The 18,395-nt window shown below is 44.8% G+C and overlaps 1 protein-coding gene across 9 annotated transcripts in view; it reads left to right on the top strand.

Moving 5' to 3' along the window:
• Dys (Dystrophin) overlaps window positions 1-18,395 on the top strand; it is a 447,573-nt gene that overhangs the window by 145,465 nt on the left and 283,713 nt on the right. For all 9 annotated transcript variants that reach the window (XM_089570782.1, XM_089570779.1, XM_089570783.1 and 6 more), the window contains 13 exons: window positions 1,660-1,809; window positions 2,771-2,947; window positions 3,365-3,505; window positions 4,484-4,642; window positions 4,789-5,028; window positions 7,783-8,085; window positions 10,076-10,459; window positions 11,848-12,020; window positions 14,362-14,512; window positions 15,732-15,907; window positions 16,497-16,647; window positions 16,971-17,081; window positions 18,085-18,255. In XM_089570782.1, coding sequence (XP_089426908.1) covers window positions 1,660-1,809; window positions 2,771-2,947; window positions 3,365-3,505; window positions 4,484-4,642; window positions 4,789-5,028; window positions 7,783-8,085; window positions 10,076-10,459; window positions 11,848-12,020; window positions 14,362-14,512; window positions 15,732-15,907; window positions 16,497-16,647; window positions 16,971-17,081; window positions 18,085-18,255 — 2,487 coding nt within the window. The remainder of the gene's footprint in view (window positions 1-1,659; window positions 1,810-2,770; window positions 2,948-3,364; window positions 3,506-4,483; window positions 4,643-4,788; window positions 5,029-7,782; window positions 8,086-10,075; window positions 10,460-11,847; window positions 12,021-14,361; window positions 14,513-15,731; window positions 15,908-16,496; window positions 16,648-16,970; window positions 17,082-18,084; window positions 18,256-18,395) is intronic.

The raw sequence follows: 18,395 nt of genomic DNA, 5'->3' as shown, positions 1-18,395 counted from the left end.
CGAGAAGCACAAATCACTGAGGCGCAGCCAATGCATGCGCAAATCTCCTTGACGTCGCCAGATGGCGCCACGTGCCGGGCAGCTACGCGCTCGCCTGAAGCATCGGGACCAATCAGCGCCTGCTCGCCGGCGTTAGGCGGGCTCCCGGTATTCCGCTAGCGGTATCAAGGTACACGGTATGCTAAAGGTGTCTATTTGCGAGAACTTCGTTGACTACTTCGAGAACGAGATCCATCGTAACGCTCGCAAAACGCCGGTGCAAACGTAAGCGAAGCGACTGTAGCGACGGCCGCAATAGCCGATAGATGCCTTCAACGTGCGGCCGCCGGTGGTAGCTTTCTTTTCGGCTGCTGCTGAGCCGCACTGCTGGCCGGCAGAAATCACGGAGTCTGCGTTACGTCATGTTTCACGTCACTTAGTCCTCTGTCGTCATAGCCGAATCCCAAGTTTGAATCACAGCGGCGGGAAAAACCTTTCAACTTCGAATCCAAATTTCTTAGAAATAAATGCATTTTTCGCTGCCGGCCAAGTGGCAACAAAGCCATGACATGCCGAACTATCGGATTTTGCTATAAAAAATATATTAATAGTGCTCTCCTCAGTGTCCCTTTAAAACAGGCTATTTCAGATCTTGGGAGGCACCATTTCATGACCCTTTGCTAATTGTGTTGCTGAGAAAGTTTAATATTGCAAAAGGCTAGAACAGATGTAAAGTTTTCATGATTAGTACAAGGTGTGATGAACAGATTGAGACACCTCTTGCCTCAAACAATTAAATTTGTCCTCTGTAATTCAATATTCTGCAGCCATCAGGCATACGATAGCTGAGTGTGCTGCACCACGACACAAGCCAATTTGAATAATATATAGATCTTCCAGAAAAAAACTATGCACATCATTCATAACATGCCCTGTGATTTGCCAAGTGCACACCTATTCCATCAACTTGAAGTCATTCCCACAAACCAGTTAATATGTGTACACCCTAATAAATCATTATATCAAGCAAGAGAATGCCCCTACTAGATTGCTAGATCACAGTGCAAGACTAATGCGAGCACACTGCTAGGCCTAAGATCACTGTAACACATCCCACCATGGTAACCTATCATTTATTGCTAACCTATCATTCATACCATTATCGTAATTATTTAACTGCGTCTACTCATTTCCTTGTTAGTATAACTCCAAATGTAGGCAGTACCATCTTTTTGTTATCTTTTATACAAGAAACTTATCTTGCCTAGTTAGTTCTGCAACGACATTGCTGTTGCCGCCATTGTAAATTGGGGTGCGGTACTTTTCAAGCCAGCATCTTTCCTGCCCACTTTTTTCACAATGCTCTGAGCGTCATGTAATTGTGCTGAAAAATATATGTTGCATTATATTATTGCTTAATTTATTCCTTGGGCTTCAAGTATTGGCTCGTAGTTTTGACTGCAACAAAAACGTAAGCTTACAAAACAAACACAAGAGTAGACAGGTCCTACACAGCACTGTGTCTAGACTGGCAGCAGTTAGCTTGTTCGCTTGGTGTTGTCCCTTCCTCTGCGTCCTCTTTAGCCTAGCATTACACAGCACAGCATTGCAGCTTGGGGTGCTTGTTTGTTTAGTTTGGAGTCAGGGTGGGAAGGTGATTCGGTGTCGTATCCTGGCCAGGTGACAGAGAGCAAGAGTGTCCTGGAGCAAGCCCTGCGCCTTGCACGGTGCCTCCAGAAGGAGATGATCGCCCTGCACAACTGGATGGCTGCCACCATGGAGGAAATCGAGACACCTCGGACCAGTGATGACGAGCTCAAGTTCGCAGAGGTAAATGGAATTAAAATTGCGAGAGCAAATATTTGTTTTCTCTTTTCGCCAATGTTGCTAACCATATTAAAAAACTGCTACATGCTCGAAATGGGTCGACTATTCAAGCGCTGACTTCCAGCAGAATTTTGTTATCGAGAAGCATGCGTGTAAATAATTGTGCCAGACCACTTATGTATGCATTAGTATATATGTACAGCAAATCTGAAATGACTGAATGATGACCGAAAACTTTGTGTGACTCCATGTGACCACGAGAACATGAACCAATGACAATATAAACACTGGCATGAGAGTGATGCCTGCATGTCGTTGCAGTGGAATGTTTCTGCAAGGATAATGCTTATGAAGGTGCACTTGTGAACTTAAGCGACAGAAGCGAAAGGAAATATAAGAAATAAATTTTACGGCAGTAGCAAGCGCTCATGGATGGATTGTAGTATTGGTAAGGCATGGCAAAAGCATGTCCATCAGCTTGTCTAACCGATAATATACTGACGGAGACGTGCTTGTGTGCACTGTGGTGCCAGTGTTTATTTCATTATCAATTCACATTCTTGAAGCTGCATGGTGCCACCAACAGTTTTTTTGGCACTGCTTGGTTAATCCAAGTTAACTTGTATCTAGATTGGACTGTAAACAGCAGCGAAAGTTTATGGGTTGTGGGCTTGCAGGAAAAAACGCATTTTGGCGCAGTTACGCAAGTAATGGTCGGAAATGTTGGTAACAATACCAGCCGGTTGGGCCGTGAGGCAGCATTACAGCAATTTTTTTCTGAGAACATGCATCCCATAAAGTTTTGCTGCCAACAGTACACTCTGTACAAAAATTTACATGCGTGCTCATACCCAATTGTGTTGATTCGGAGTAAGACGTGCTTAGGCTGCTTGTTTTGTCTCTGTAGCAACAAAGCACGGTGTTGTTTACTTTAAGTGGTGGCCTTGGTGTCGTTCTGTCGCAGGCCAAGCTGCGTGAGCTCGAGCAGAAGAAGCCTTCCATGATTGCCATTGTGGAGCTCAGCGAGGGACTGACAGCGCTTGCGCCCGGCCACAAGCTTCCCTCGCTGGCCAACACGGTGCGCACCCTCAAGCAGCAGTGGGCCGCCATTGACGACAGCCTGCGCAAGAAGGTGCCTCTGGTGAGGCCATTATTCTGAGTTGCTTTCACCTGGGGCTCCCAAACTGCGTGCTGCGTAACCGTTGGGTTCCTTGGATCCTGTTTTGCAGGCCTGTCCTTTCTGCATACTTCTAAAAAATTTTCTCATATGTACGCCGTACATGTAACAGAAATTACAAAATAAGCATGTAACCACCTGTTTCATGTGCAGTACCCCAGCAGTGGTGAGAATTAACAAAGAAAGGTACTCATATCGAAGAAGGCTGAGGCCCTTTTGTGTCTGCAGAATGAGGCTTACGCAGTTTATTGCCTGGTTGTGCTTCTGAACTGAACTGTTTAGAGGTGAAACTTCCTTTTTTTTTTTCTTGACTTTAACCCCTCTGTGTGTAACGCTGTGCTTAGCTTCCCTGTGTGACAAGTGTTTCCGTCCTTTGTGCAGGGTCCCAAGGATGTGGAGAAGATGTTCTCTCGCTTCTGCAACCACCTGACGGCCATCAAGACGTGGCTGGAAGGGGCTGAGCTTTACTTTGTCGCCAAGACAGAGTACAAGGAGTCAGCCGCTGGGCAAAGGAAGCTGAAGGTGAGCGTTGCTTGCTCTCTGTTTTTACGAAACTGCACGTGTGCACCTTTGCTCCTTGTGTCCACTTGCGTAGAAAGTGGGATACGAATGAGTGCTGCTTTTAGGCTTCATATTAGGCGTTTATTATCAGTAATAAAAGTAATAATTTTTATAAACTTTGGTTACATAGTATAGGCTTGGCATCAGCTTGCCACTTTGTTAATTTTTGTGCAAATCAGCACGATCTATTGAAAACAGAAATCCGTTCTGCTGGAAAAAGTGCATTTCATGCACCTCTACTACGAAACAGAATGCCATGCTGTTTGGAAGAACTCTATATGTTGTTGTGATTACCCGACTGGACATAAAAACTGCTTGTCGTGTACTTAGCATAAATAATAACAATAAGCTTCCCAGAAAATACTTCTCTGTACTTGCTGCCACTCTGGAAAATTTGCTGAGAGTATTTCTTTGGGGTGTCTGTCGTCAAAATTGCATTATGCACATGTGCAGAGTCGTCCTCTTTTAGTCTGAACACGTGAGTGCGTGGCCGCGCTCTTCAGAGGGCCGCTGTGTCTGACATAGCCGTTATCGCAGCAAAGTGCCACAGGCAAAGATGGGCCCGCAGGTGATGCTTAACGTCATGTGCAACTTCGCTTCGATGTGTGGCTGTGTCGGACGCGGCGGTCCTTCGAAGAGCGCAGCCACGAACTTGCATGCTCACTCTAAGAGTGAACGACCCTGTATATTGCAGTTGGCTCGTACAGATAGAGTAATGGCAATATTCACGATGCTTCAAAATGCCTTATATTTCCAAAGCTTACTAACTTCTAGCTTGACTGTTGCACCAATGCTGCTATCTCTTGAGAGAGTTTCTTTTAAGCTTGGTGAGCACAATATAGGCTCGTCATCGGTCCGCCACATTGTGAATTTTGCATGAATCATCGTTTGGGTACTGCTTCGTGCACATTTGGTGCTCTTTGCTTGTGTTGTTGACAGAACCTGCAGTTGGAGATGGCTGAGCAGAACACGAGGGTCCAGGTGCTGAAGGAAGAGGCCCTCGAGCTGCTGCGTCAGGGGCCCAGGTACAGCAAGGCCGTCGAGTCCGAGCTGAGTGCTCTCAGTGAAAGGTGGAATGCTGTGGTGGAGAAGCTCAAGGTGATTGATTGCCCTTTCTCCGAACAGTCTCACTTTGAGTTCTGAGCCTAAGAGGGCTGTGTACTGGTCATTTATTAATGCATTAGCATTAGAAAACTTATGCTAATGCTTTGACACTAAATATGCGAGCACTGTCTGTCTTTCAGACCACACAGACCACGGAGCCGGTGTGCATTGAGGTTCAGCGCACCCTCTTGAATGAGCTGAGAGCGTCACCTGTCAATCTGTCCTCAACGTCGTCAGAGGCCGACCCCTCGGCAATCGAGCAGCTCGAGGCCAAGCTCCGCCAAGTGAGCAAAAGGGTGGAGGCCCTGGAGACTCACCTGGACAAGGGACCAGAACTTGTCACCAATGATGTGCTTGAGGAAAGTGAGCAGACAATCAAGGTGAGATGTCCGCTTGTTTGTTTTCTTTTTTACTGTACGTGCTCTAGCATTACATGAAGGAAGAGCAGGAAATGTAGGAGAAATGGAAAACATGGCAGTGCCGATGCCAAGGGCTTTTATTAATGGCCAGCTGAATAAGAATTTGTAGTCAAATGTGTTTCGGGGAATTCCCCAAGGGAGATCAATATTGTGCCAACATTTTTTCTGCTTTGCGTTTCATTGTGGATCGATTCAGCATCATCCTGCCAACTCTTAGTTGTTGTGATTAGCTTAGTTGATGGGTTGACTGTCCTGTACAGGCAGTGGCCCCTGGTTTGAGCTGATGATAGACTGAATTCCTCTTCAACTGCAAAGATTTTGAGACAGCCGTCTTTCCTTTCTAACTGAATGGCTGGGCTCATTTGGATGCCAGTGAGTAATTACTTGCTTGGTTGCATAAGCATTAATAAACTTTTTGTGGTAGTGAAGCCAAGACATGCATTTTGCAGATTTTTAGGCAGGGGGTAAGTGTCATGATTCCTTTGATTGCATGTGATTGTATATGATTGTTCGTATAGAAGTAATCTGTCTTTTAAATCGAATGAAATGCGAATGGGATAAGTCGAGCCCAAATACAAAGTCATAAAAAATAATAGCTGAATGGAGAAAATACAATTGGTTTTCGTTACCACTTTTGATAAACAGTCTTTCCACTTTCAAAGTTGTGTAATTCAAGACTAGGGTATTTATTCTCCTTGAGCTAAAATGTCATTCAGCTGTGTGAATTTGAGTTGTTCTTTTCATGTTTAATTTAATATTTTTTGTTCACCTCTTGGAGGAATGCTTCTAAATATATCTGATGAAAGTTTAATACTCCTCATAAAATTTCTGTAAATTTTTTACGTGGTAAGTTTGTAAGTAGCCCCCTTATTCACTCCAAGTTAAGAAAGCCAGTCTCTTGTGACCTCATTTGCTGTCTGACATTGAAATTGGCTTCTTTTATGCTTTTCCCAGATAATTTCGTGAAAGTAAACCTATGGGCTCCTCCTGTCAAAGGGAGTTGGCACGTGGTAGTCTGCTGTGAGCAAATATTATTTATGCTGCCGTTGGTAACGTATAAGTGTTTTATTCTGCACAAAGCTTTCATTTTAACAGTGTTTATGTAAGGCCCTTTGTTTTAAGGTTTTATTTTCTCCGGAAATTGGGAGGAAAAATCGGATGATTATTTTCTGCCTTCAAGTTCCGGGTCAAATCAGGTTAATTCAGCAAAGGGTTCCGTAATTGAGGTTTTATTTGGTCATTCCTTGCAGTAGAAGACAGTTTGCTATAAGCGCTCCTTTTAGTGTGGGACATGAAATGGTCAATTTTTTGCACATTGTTTTGTAATCAATATGGAAATAGCATGTTGCACTGCAGACCTTCTCTAAAACCAGATATTTCTCTTTTTTTTTCCCATTTATTATTATCATTTCACTGCGCACATTATCATCAGCTGTGTGGCACTTTTGCATCTGTGAAACATCTGGCTTTGTTTGTACATTGTGACAATATTCTTTCAACGTAAATGCGATCATTTTAATCACAGAACAGCCTTGGAGCAGGATGCCGTTATCGTGGGTAGCGTTTGATACAGTGATGCCCGTGTGACATCTGGTCAGTATCCGCGCTTTTGCCTCTAGCTCCAAAACGTACTGTTCAAACTTGGCCTCAGAAAGCACTGTCATAAATAAAAAGCCTTAAATGAAGCTTAAAAAGGTCGCTTGACTTTAAACAACACCCCTCTTGACGTCCGTAAAAGGTGTCTGCCACTCTTGCTGCACTGTCTTTAGCGTTGTTCACACTGAAACTAAGTTTCCTGAAAGGCTTACTTTTTGGTAGAAATGGGGCTTACCCGACTTTTATGAACTTTGCTCGGGGCGCAAAAATCTGGTAAAACTGGGTTTTACCCAAAAGTGAAGGGCCCTATGTATGTGTTGTAGTTTGCATCATAAACAGGTTGCACTGAAATGTTTTTGATATCATAGATCAAACGAAGCGAGTTGCAACGGCTGCGTGTTTGGGGTCCTTGCTATTGTGCTGGCTTGACAAAAGGACATTAAATGCAAAATATTGTAAAGATTGTTTGCCTTTAATGAATTGCAAGCCATAGATTATACCATGGTGTTATTGGGTTGAAGGGTGTGGTTACTGAAGTCCAAGTAAACACGGAACAGCTGGGCAGGTGCTGCTTCTGAATCCACAGCCTTGTGTTCATGCTGGTTTTAATGAGTCTTCACTTACTATAGTAGTCCATCATGCTTCCATTCTGCTGGACATTTTACATGTAGCGGTGATTTCGTGGTGTGGCGTTTGGTGCACATAACTATGGAAGCTGTTCACATGATGGCCTGGAAAAGTGTTGTCGTAAATTATACATGAGGATTATATGTTCAAGATGTGCGAATAGAGTAGGAGATGATGAATGTTTTAACGTAGTACATATGCAAAGCGTGAGATGTAAGAAAGAAATAAAGAACGAGACCTGCAGCTTCACAGTGGAAGTCCAGTTGGTGTAGGGGAATCCCCCAAGGTGGACAAAGGTGGGAAAAACTTCACAGGGGAGTTGAAATTTAACTTTAGAAAGGAGTGAAGCTCTGACAGTATAGCCTTTGAAAGAACTTTGGTGTTTTATCTGCTTTCACTTGTCCACTGGCATTGATTGGACCGTGTCTGCCAGGGCACTGTGCGAGAATCTCTGAATGTCTCTCTGGGCCGTGGCTGCTTTCCCCTCTGCAGAAGCTCTCGTCGGAAATCGAGCACCTTGGACTGGCGGTGGACCAGGTGTCCACGGATGTGGACAGGGCTGCACCGCGCCTGGGCCCCGTGCCTGCTGCCCTGGAGCGCCTGCGGTCGGAGGCGGAGGCCCTGGATGCCAAGTGGAACGTGGTGAAGAGGGGGGCTGAGCAGCGCCGCTCCCACTACCAGGACCTGGTGGTCCGCTGGAAGCTCCTGCAGCAGCAGACAGACGCCACTGTGGTGCAGATGGTGCTGCTGCTGAGGAACCTGGAGCACGCACGCACGGTCCAGAGCCGCCAGAAGGTGGGCAGTTCTGCTCACCTTGTAACACGAATAAAATGAATTAGATTAAAATGAATTAAATTGAACTAAATCAAATCAAATCAAATTATGTCAGTTTTAGTGCGAAAGCAGTATTGGCCTCATAACCTTGAAAATGTCGGTGTGTGGTGAAGCCTCTTAAGTTAATCACGTGATGCGGGAAGTGGCGGGAAGTAAACAAGACTTTGAATGAGGGTGACCTTGACCATCCTGGAGAGATGAAAATGGCTGAGGCTTAGCTAAGGTTAAGCCTAGTCAGATGCGAAGCATATTGATGGCTAGGCTTGGTAATACATTGCTTTCCTTGGTTGAATATTTGGTCGTTTTAATACAACCACTAGAAGTGTAGCAAGGATTGCCGTGGCAGCTATATACGGGATCATCGGTGAATTCAATGCAGAGTGTACAACCGCTGGCCCAGCACCGGCTACAACAGCATTCTTGGCACCCATGGAAAGTACATTGGAAACACCCTTAGTTATTCCACCACCGCCACCATTCCCTATAGACTGTATTGATGTACCCCCAGCAGCAGCAGGCAGTGCCTCTGATGTGGAGCCTCCACCGCCGCGGGCTACCGCGCGAGCCGGCAGCCCATCTCTCCTCTGCTGTGACGTCATGTTGTCACGTGGTGTCACGTGGTCACGCTAAAGGTCAATGGTAGCTCCACTGCCACGCTCGACGGGCTGTAGTGTAGCTCTAGTAATATGCTTCGCATAAAATTAATTTTGCCGTGGCTGGGTTTCGAACCTGCGGCAGCGTGACCGGACCAGCTTCGCTGGCCACTGCACGAGAGCACTATGCTATCGCCGCAGCCGATCACACCTCGTGTTAAACTGTAGCACACTTTTGCCCTGTGCGTTGCACATTGTGGTCTTCATGAACTTCCACCTGTGTGCAAGTCACAAAAGGAAAGGAAATGTGCCTTCAGTCACGCTTTCGGGTACACGGCATTGGTCTCCATCTGCAAAAACCTGCTTTCGCACAATATTTCGTGGTCAGCAGTGCTAAACTGCCAGCAAATTTTTTTATTTACTATTCTCAGGAACAGCCCTTATAGCTGTTAATGGGCAGCCTTTAAAAGACTATATGTAGACACCAAATTTTTGCTTGCGTGTTTGCTTCTTTCAAACGATGTGTTAGACATTGATATACAAAGTACTCTGTCATATTCGTCTGCGACCGCTAAATAATTTATAATTGAATTTCTTCTTGACGCTGTTTCGGTTTCAATTGCCAAACGATGGCTGTGACTTGTCGTTGATGTCTAGGTCACGTGAGGACTGAAAAATCTGCTGTATAATTGCTGATAGATTGTTCGTTTTTTTGTCATTCCAGGTCTTGAAAGAGGGTGGCTTAAAAGTTGTAGTGAATTAGAATTACGTTTCAGTGGTTGTATTACAATTTTTTTTAATGCATCACATGACCTAAACACTAACTACACATCACAGCCATCGTTCCGCTGATGAAACCGAAACTGAAACAGCATGAGAGAAGAAATTCAATTATAAATTATTTAGCAGTCGTAGGTGAATATACATGTGGCAATGCATGTATTCTAATGTCTAGCGCACCATCTGGAAGAAGAAAACACGCAATGAAATTAGGTGTCTGTAGTCCTTTAACGTATAGACCTCTCCCGGTCTATGCCATCAGCGCATGTGTTTCTGGTCCGATGGGCAAAGCATGCACCCTACCGACGAGGCTCTCACAGAGAGAAGAAAGGCTGCGGGGCATTTCGAATCGGGGAACAAAGGCGGCGGGGGAGCACTTGACACTGTTAAAACCGGCTCAGAACCGAAAGTGAACGATTTTGCCCATCGGGCCACATCGTTTTGACGTCACGCTGTTTACACCAGGGAGAGGTCTATTGGCACACATGAAGTAAAGTATGATAAGTGCAGTTCAGGGAGCCATAAAGTGTTTTCAGAACTCGCAACCCCCTCCCCTGGCTTAAATGACACCTGTGCAGGCTGCCCTGGAGCAGGCGGCCCGTGTGGGCCAGGAGGTGTCCTCCCTGCAGCAGCAGGCCCGCTCCCTGGAGCAGGAGCGGGGGGTGCCCACAGGGGCCACCCAGGCCCTGCTCCAGCGGCTGCTCCAGCTGTGGAACCAGGCCCAGGGCCAGATCGCGGTGCTCCACTCGCCCGAGCCCTCGCGCCGGGTGGCCGACAGCACGCAGACCGAACAGCCGCTGGCCGTCATCGTGGACTCCGGGGCAGTCACCTGCATACCGGACTACGTGGCCAAGGTGGCCAAGGTGCGGGAGGCCCTGCTCGCTGTCGGCCGACAGGCACACGCTCCCGAACTCTGCGGGAAGGACTTTGAGGACTTCGAGAAGCAGGAAGGCATTCTCAAGGTGAGCAATCAGGGCTCCTGACTGCGCGCTGCTCAAGTGCTGTGCAGGATGTGCCGGGCTTGTGCACTGCATTCGAATAGTTTCAGTGCCAAAATATTTATTTTTATTTGCAGCCTAGGACATGACTAATGTCTCATGTGTATTGTGTAATGTAAATATAATGTAATGTTATTTGTAATGTAAATAGTTTGTTCTGATGCCTGCACTTAGTTTCACTTGACATGTTTTGCATGGATCCCAACTAGCTTTTAGCTTTTAGGGATCCAGACGCTGTTTGAAACATGCTTAGCATAAATGTTCTGAAATAAACTCCAGTTCAATTCAATTCATTGTGCATTCACTGTAAGACCAGCCTTTGGTGCTGACAATTTTAGGGTTTATCAAATGAGCAGCCGGTGATTAATGATGTCCAGGCAGAGTTGTATTGACTGTGCTGCACAGTGCTGGAGTTGCTTTGCATCTGCCAAAGTTGAATTGCACGCTAGCATCAGTGGCATAAATAAACACACCACCATTTATCACAGCATCTATTTTCTATGGTGGAATAACCACTGTTATTGTGCTATCTTTGAGAGCATGCACCGTAATTTTCTGTATACGTTCCACATGTAAGGCTCAATTTCGGTCGGATTTTTTTTTTTTTTTTCGCTAGATTGTCCACACCTGGTACATAGCCTGCAATAGCTAGGTGTGTAACCTGCGCATAAGAATGCACATGCACACACAGTGCAGTTATCTCAGAAAGCCTCATGATAGAATAATCTTCGAGAATTTCATTTTGTAACAGCGCTTGTCTCTTGTCCCGATGTTTTGCGCTGTTCCATCAAGAGAGAATTTCATGTCATGCTTGGCAGTATCGAAAAAAAAAAAGTACTGTGCAGTCTGCAGCTGTAGACAGTCCGCAAAGTGCAGAATTTTAATCTTTGAACATCTATAGCCTGCACACTGTACACTGGAAATTATGGTAGGGGTAAGGCTCATACATAAAAGTAGATACCAGCATTGAGTTGTTTGTACAATCTTAATTCAAAGTCTTTAGGCCACATATGGCTCGCTTTCCAGCCATGTAGCGGAGCTCATATGGACTCCCTGAAGCTGTCAATTATGTATATGGGTGAGAAGAATTGTCATCCTTACATTTCAAGACCTTTCGATCTACAGGGGTGCCGTATGTGCTGCACTATACCGTTGAGAGGCAAACCAGATGATCTAAAGATCTTTCTCCTAGGGTGCATGCATGCTGTGCTGACAACCCCGTTCTTTAGTAGCACTCTTGTAATCAGCATATTTTGTAATCTTCCAGTTGAGATCACATAAGGTGTAAGTGCACAAAGATCTCTGCTCTGAATTAGTGAGCTGGATCCATACTGTCCCTCATTTCCTGCCAGTCTGTGAAAGAGGCCCTGGACACCCTCAAGCCCACTGTGGACTCCGTGAAGCAGGAACAGGAGGCCATAATGCAGAAGGCAAATGACAAGGATGCCCTGGAAGTCTCTCGTGCTGTGGAGAAGATGAGCGAAGATTGGACCAACCTGAAGCAGGTGTACGCAGATCGCCACAGGTGAGCCCTGTGTGTACGGTGTACTGCTCTGTCTCGCTTCAGCGCTGACACAACAGCCAACTCCAATGCACGCTTGTGCCATGCCGATGGCTTTAATTCCTCCAACCTTCCACTCCGTTCCACCGGTCTATCCTAGTGCTGTCCTGTGCCTAGTGCTCTGCTGTGTTCATTCTCGCAACTACAAGGTGCATCATACATCGCCTCGCAAGTTGTTTGCAGCACTGTGAAAGATATAAGCTCACTTGTCCAATCAGGGCCAAGGAAGAAAATAAGTAGTCCCTCAAATATTTAAACAGTGTTGTGAATATTTTTTAGCAATTATTGCAATAATTGAAAAGGTAGTTCAGGAGGAATTTATGAAAGTGCAGCGAGTGTTTCACTCACTGGTCAAGTTAGCAGAGAAAGCCCACACAAACAGAGCACTGCGGAGACCTGCTGCAAAGTGGTGTGCCGAGTTGGCTCAGTCTCCTGTGCGCAACATCTGGACACTGGTGCTCTTTCCTTCCCAATGATGGAGCCACCAGTCGCAGTGTGAGGGGCTCAGAGGAACACGTTTTGCTACACACACATTGTTCTTATTGGCTTAGGTTGCTGCAGCCCTCACAGTGCTGCAGATGACTTGTTAGATGGAGTATAGCGCCTTCCTATGACACAGCTTGTAGCTAAGCCTTTTGCAGTGATTGCCTTCACCACCACACACTTCTGATTGTACGCAGCCTATTATATTGCCCTTGACAGCATGAGCTTGTTAAAAAGAAATTATGTGTGCTTGTTCAGAAGAAATTTTCAACTTCTGCATGAAAAAAAAAAAAAAAAGACAAAGTGGTTTCTTTCATTCACTCATTTCTGCATGCAGTAAAGGCATTTTATACTGGAGTATTTGCTGGATCATGTAGTGCAGTGCTTTGAAGAATAGCATTATCAGAATTTTTCATAGTTGTAGCAGTTGCATCTTCCGGACCAATGACGTTTGAGGTTAACTCTTTCCCTACTGCGCCCATTGAGCATCGTTAGCCCGCTAACGATCATTTCATGCCCCAATTTCAGAACCTTCTGCGTTGCTAATGACCCCGCTGCAGATGTAGTTTGTAGGCCAGGAACCAAAGTTTTGTTTCCGATGTAATTTTCTTTTGTCCCGCGAGGGGGCACTTTCTAATGCGCTGCGAAGAAATGAAGACGCGGACCTGCGCTCATTGCCCGCCATGTTGCCCGCAGATGACGCCTTCGCCGTTCGACTTCGGAGCCTTCCGCGTTGCTTACAGGCACGATGCGCATCTGGCTTGTAGCCGGAGAACTGAAGTTTTGTTTCCGATATAGTTTTTTTTGCCCCTACAAAACAGCATTTTTGGAACGCACTCCGAAGATGCGGTACCATCAAAGTCGCTTGGCAGCCTCCGCATGCGCGGCATGTGCTGTAAGACATAGCAAATCTCAGGACTCCGTTTTGTCTGCGAGTGATTTAATCGACGTCCTGTGCAACAACGAGCCTGAAAATGTTGCAAGGCACTGAAGATTATTCAGTTTTCACATCGCTGATGATGGAAACCAGCCTGAAACACAGGCGGCCGCGCTCCGATGCACAACTATAGTGTTTCCAGTTATTGTTTTGTACCAACAATACTACATTCAAGATAGAAATGATTTTTTTTTTGCAGAGAGTGGCCAATAGAGTAACAAACATTTTGCATGTTTCAGAAAGTTTTGAACATTTTTTTCTTTTTAAATACAAGCGTGTTTTTGCAAGTTTTGTTGAATTTTTTTCTAAAATGTCGTTTATAGAAAATAAAATTTTTTGTTGCAACATGCAATTTGTTGTTTAAACGTATAATAATAGAAAGCACCTTTATTCAGCTCTGTTTTTGGGTATTGCAATCAATATTGAATGCAACAGTTTTTACAGAAAAAAATTGTACTGAAACCTTTAGAAAATGGTCATTTTCGCCATGGTATGGAAGGAGTTAAGGTTGTGTTACCTATGAAATGCTCTTTTTCTGTGTGCCAGTGGGTACCACTAAAGTTTCACACTCACAATTGGAGTTCGTGGGAAACACCTGATTGTCCATCTCCAGGTTCCTCCAACAGGTTCCTCCGATTTACTCCATAATTACGTGTCACAAGCACACTTTTTCCTGTGTTATAACTCATAATATCTAAACGTAATTTTCAACCTTACTCGAGAAATAACCAAGAAATTCATCTTTTTTTGTACAAATTGGTTCTTCCCTTTTATATTGAAGAGACCTGTACACTAAGCCTTTTGGGCAATCAGCAGCAAGAGTAGTGTAGATGTGTGTTGCATACAATGCACTGGTATTCACAAGTTTTCATTATTGGGTTCCAGTCGGTGGCTGAAGACACGTGAATTTTGGCAGCAGTTTGATTCCAGCATTCGAGGCCTCAGCCTTTGGATGGAAGAAATTGAGACAATTCTTGTGCAATGTCACCTTCCTAATGGAGACCTTGATGTAGAACTCTCTCAGAAGCATCAAGAGGTAAGCTCATTTTTCATAGCTCAACCGTCTTCTTTCTTGGCATTACTTTCTGATTAGAGGCTGTTGTGTTACAACTAATAATTTTTCTTCAAGGGCCCTCCATTTTATTGCATTGTGCTACTTCTTTACTGACTTTTAGCTTAACAGTGCTTGTGTGTAGTCATCAGGCAACTGCATTAGAATGTCGTTGATAAGATTTCCCCATTCACTCGCTGCAAATCATGAGCAGTAAAAAAGCCCTATAGAGTTACATTGCTGTTTTCCCCAAGATACATTCTCATAAATACGATTTCCCGGAAATTAAGTTCATAATTTGGTAAATCTTCGATCGTATCATACGTTTGGCTAATGTAAGGTGTGCTAATATAAGAGCGGGCCGAGCCTGGGGCGCGTGACATAAGCATGAGCACTGCAGCGGTCAGCTTTGTGGTGGGCTTCTCTGCAATGCAATAGTGTGATGGGGCGAAGCATCTTAAAGCTGCTGAAGATGCGCGAACATGTGGGCAGGTTTATCATGATGGCACGGGCTGTTGTCAGAACGGCTTCTTCGCAGTGCACAAACGCAATGGGGTGCAGTGTTTAGATACGATGGCGGTGACAGTGAAGTTTTTGGCTACTTTCGCACTTGCTAATAGCTGGGCTGGACACCTTGCGAGGTTTCTTGTGTACTGAGGTTAACGCAGTGTGGGTAAAAGTGTACAAGCTCTAGAAAAGCTCTTCAGACTGCACTGATGGGCCTTTTTAGTAAATGGAATGTCTCTAAATACATTTGTATGTCATTCTTATGTCATTTGTCGGAATCATAATGGTTTGGATGTATGTTTCTGCTGATTATATGGTTTTCCCCCTTATTTTTAACGAAAACTTATCAGTGAGGTTCTACTGTGTTTGAACCTTATAGAAACATTTTTAACGTTCACCTAGCTTGTACTGTCCTGTATAGCAGCCATTGTTATGGAATTCTTGTGCTATGCTAAGGTTTGGATTGCACTCTGCCTTGGCTCTATCACCATGATATGAGGACACAGTTTTGGGGCACTTGCTGTTGCTTGTTTGTTGGAGAGAAAAAAATAGCTGGCTTTAATTTTTTTTAGTTAAAGGCACCTGACATTTTAATTTAATTACTAATAACATTGCCTCTACTAATCAGGCAACAGATAGTACTATACTTACTTGCTTCACATGCAGAACATAGCTTGTGTTCCTTCTATTGTTGCAGTCTATGGAGAAACAGGTCACTGAAAAAATGCCCCATTTCGAGGAAGTGAAGACCATGACCAAGAAGATCATGGACCAGTGCTCGGCGGCCGATGGCGTGCTGCTGCAGCAGAAGCTGGACACCCTGGCCCGCCGGTGGAAGTCCATCATTTCTGAGCTTCAGTCAAGAAGGGAAAGGTGGGTAGATTTCTATATTTAGGGTGACACTGAGGCAATTGTATTCAATTTTTATTCTTGGTCAAAATTTACTGTTTTGCTCTTTGGGGTTATGTCGATGTTCTCTCGGCAGCAAGAGACGCCTCAGTTTTTGAGAAAATTGGATTTTTTAAATATGGAACAGTTGTTATCCCCCACCATTTGGCTCAGAATTGTGATGTCAAGACTTACATGGACTTTGTGTTCATTGTTTGCAAGTGAATGGCAGTGTAGTGTAGCCTCAAAGGCCTGTGCTAAAAAATTAGTCTTGATGTCACCAAAGCTTGCTTGTTAAAATGGCCTGTGGCCGTGCCTACTGTATTTCATTTTTGGACCTTTTCTAGCTTAAAAAGTTATTTTTTTTTTTAAATGAAAGTAGCCTCTTTGTGTTAGAATGCATCAGTGCTGGCACACTTATATTTGACCTCACCGTTCTTTTAACACGTGCCTGCTGGTTGAAATGTCATCAGTGCGCTTCTACCTGCCCTTATAAGCTTCTCCATCTAGTAGTATGTCTAAAAGAATGCTGGGAATGAAACACGATTTCTTTTTTTCTTTTTCCGCAATTTAGGCTTGCCGTTGACAACTCTCGCTCAGAGCAAGTGAAGGAGGACTTGCTGGAGCTGAAGCCCTGGTTGATGGAGGTTGAACGCCTGCTCTCGTACACACCGAATGAAGAGGATGATATTGAAAGCACGAAAGAGAGACTCGAACAACTAAAGGTGAGGAGAGTTTCTAAGAGCTCGCAAGTGCAAGCGCTGCTTAAGTGGCATTCTGCCTTCAAACATTGACCTCCATAAATTGTTAAAGAAAAACAGAGGATTTGGTGGAAAAATTTTTTAAGGCCGAAAGAAAGATTGTGAGTAAAGATAAATTTGATAGCTTTCCAAGTTTGCGGGAATAGCCTAGAGGCTGATTGTAGGTCTACGGGAAAGTCATTTTGTCTGCAGTGGGTGTATTTAGACTGGCGTTGCATGACTTAACACTCAATTCTGAAAATTTTCAGCTTCACCTTTTAACCTGAAATTGTTTGCTTCTCTTGCAGAAATGTGAGGAAGAAATAGGGGCCAAGAGGGCGAACCTTTTGTCTGTCATCCTGGGTGGGTCCTTAGTCCGCCCTGCTGAAGTCGAGAATCTCGAAGCTCGCTTTCAGAAGGTGAGTGTCATTTTTATATTTTTTTCCTGGATGCACTTTCGTCGGGCTGCATGCTACCTCGATGCAGTGGTGACAGAGAAATGTCAGAGAAATGTCGCCGAGTTTAGCTGAAAGCTCTTTATTGAATGTAGGAAGGCTCATGGCCGTGGGAGGGGGAGTTGGCAGAATACGGTGTTCTCAGCTTCAGCTCTTCAGCTGAGAGTCGTGGTCAGGAAGATGTAATCACTGATGTAGTCGTAGTCACTGTCACAAGAGAATCGCGAAAAAAATACCAGACTGCCTGGGCCTGTAACACGCCTGCATTGTGGCCTCGGTATGCTCTCTTAAGATTGGAGCATTGCCAACTTTTCTCGGCTTTTGGGCAGTTGGTGAAGATGGCTTGGAAAGCAGACGATGCATTCACTTTCTTCCTTGGCACCTGCTGGAGAATTTGCTGCATAAGAAGGGGGCAGGTCGTATTAGCTATTAGCTGACCGCTACACTCACAAGGTGCTGCAAGATGTCTACAAAATTTCTCTTTGTGGCAGCAGCTTGCATATTGGTAGCAGGGACAAAAAGAAAGCAAAAACGAATGTGTGCCAGTTTTCATAAGTCCCCCAAGCCAATTCTTGTTTGAGCCAAACAGTTACTGAGTCATTCAGTGAGCTTCCTGTTGGACTCGTGAAAGTCTGCTGATTTTATTCAGGAAGGGCGGTTTTTGTTCTTTCCTTTGCAAACTGTTCAGGTTTAATGGCATAGCAGGAGCCTAAACACACGCTTCGTTGTTCAGTTTCAGCCACGTGCAAGATGTGGCATGGGAGGTTTTTATTACTGTTTTACACATTGAAGTAGAGAGATTCGAAAGTAATGCGGTGTAATCTGAAATGGCTTGTGGTCATAGAAGTCACACGGTGTCATATGCTGAACATTGTCTCTGCTGTGTGTTATTTTGGAGAATAACATGAAAGTGTGCAATTATATCCAGAGCTTGCTTTTGATGAATGCACGTTTTGTAACTTTCCAGGCCAGCACCACGCTTCCACAGTCACGCAAGACTCTGGAGTCGTACATCCCTCAGCTTGCTGAATTCGAGGAGGAAATCGCAGCTGAGCAGCAGAGGCTGAGTGAAACCCGAAGAGACGTGGAGAGGCTGCTGGCTGCCAAGCTTCTTGGAGATCCACCGCCTGAAGTCAAGGTGAGGGCGTTTAGAAATTACTTATGTATAATGGAGCGATACGCGAAGGCCTCATCCTTTTGTCAAGCATGGTGAGGCCCCATATGCACCCCATCTTACCCTGCTCCACAGAGACAGACATACAGTTCTTCTTTATGCCT

Source organism: Amblyomma mixtum, chromosome 2 (assembly GCF_055824585.1).
Source record: "Amblyomma mixtum isolate Tamu chromosome 2, ASM5582458v1, whole genome shotgun sequence".
In the NCBI taxonomy this organism is placed as follows: Eukaryota; Metazoa; Arthropoda; class Arachnida; order Ixodida; family Ixodidae; genus Amblyomma; species Amblyomma mixtum.
The sequence above is the reverse complement of the archived record's forward strand: the minus strand, read 5'-3'. Positions and strand labels throughout refer to the sequence as shown.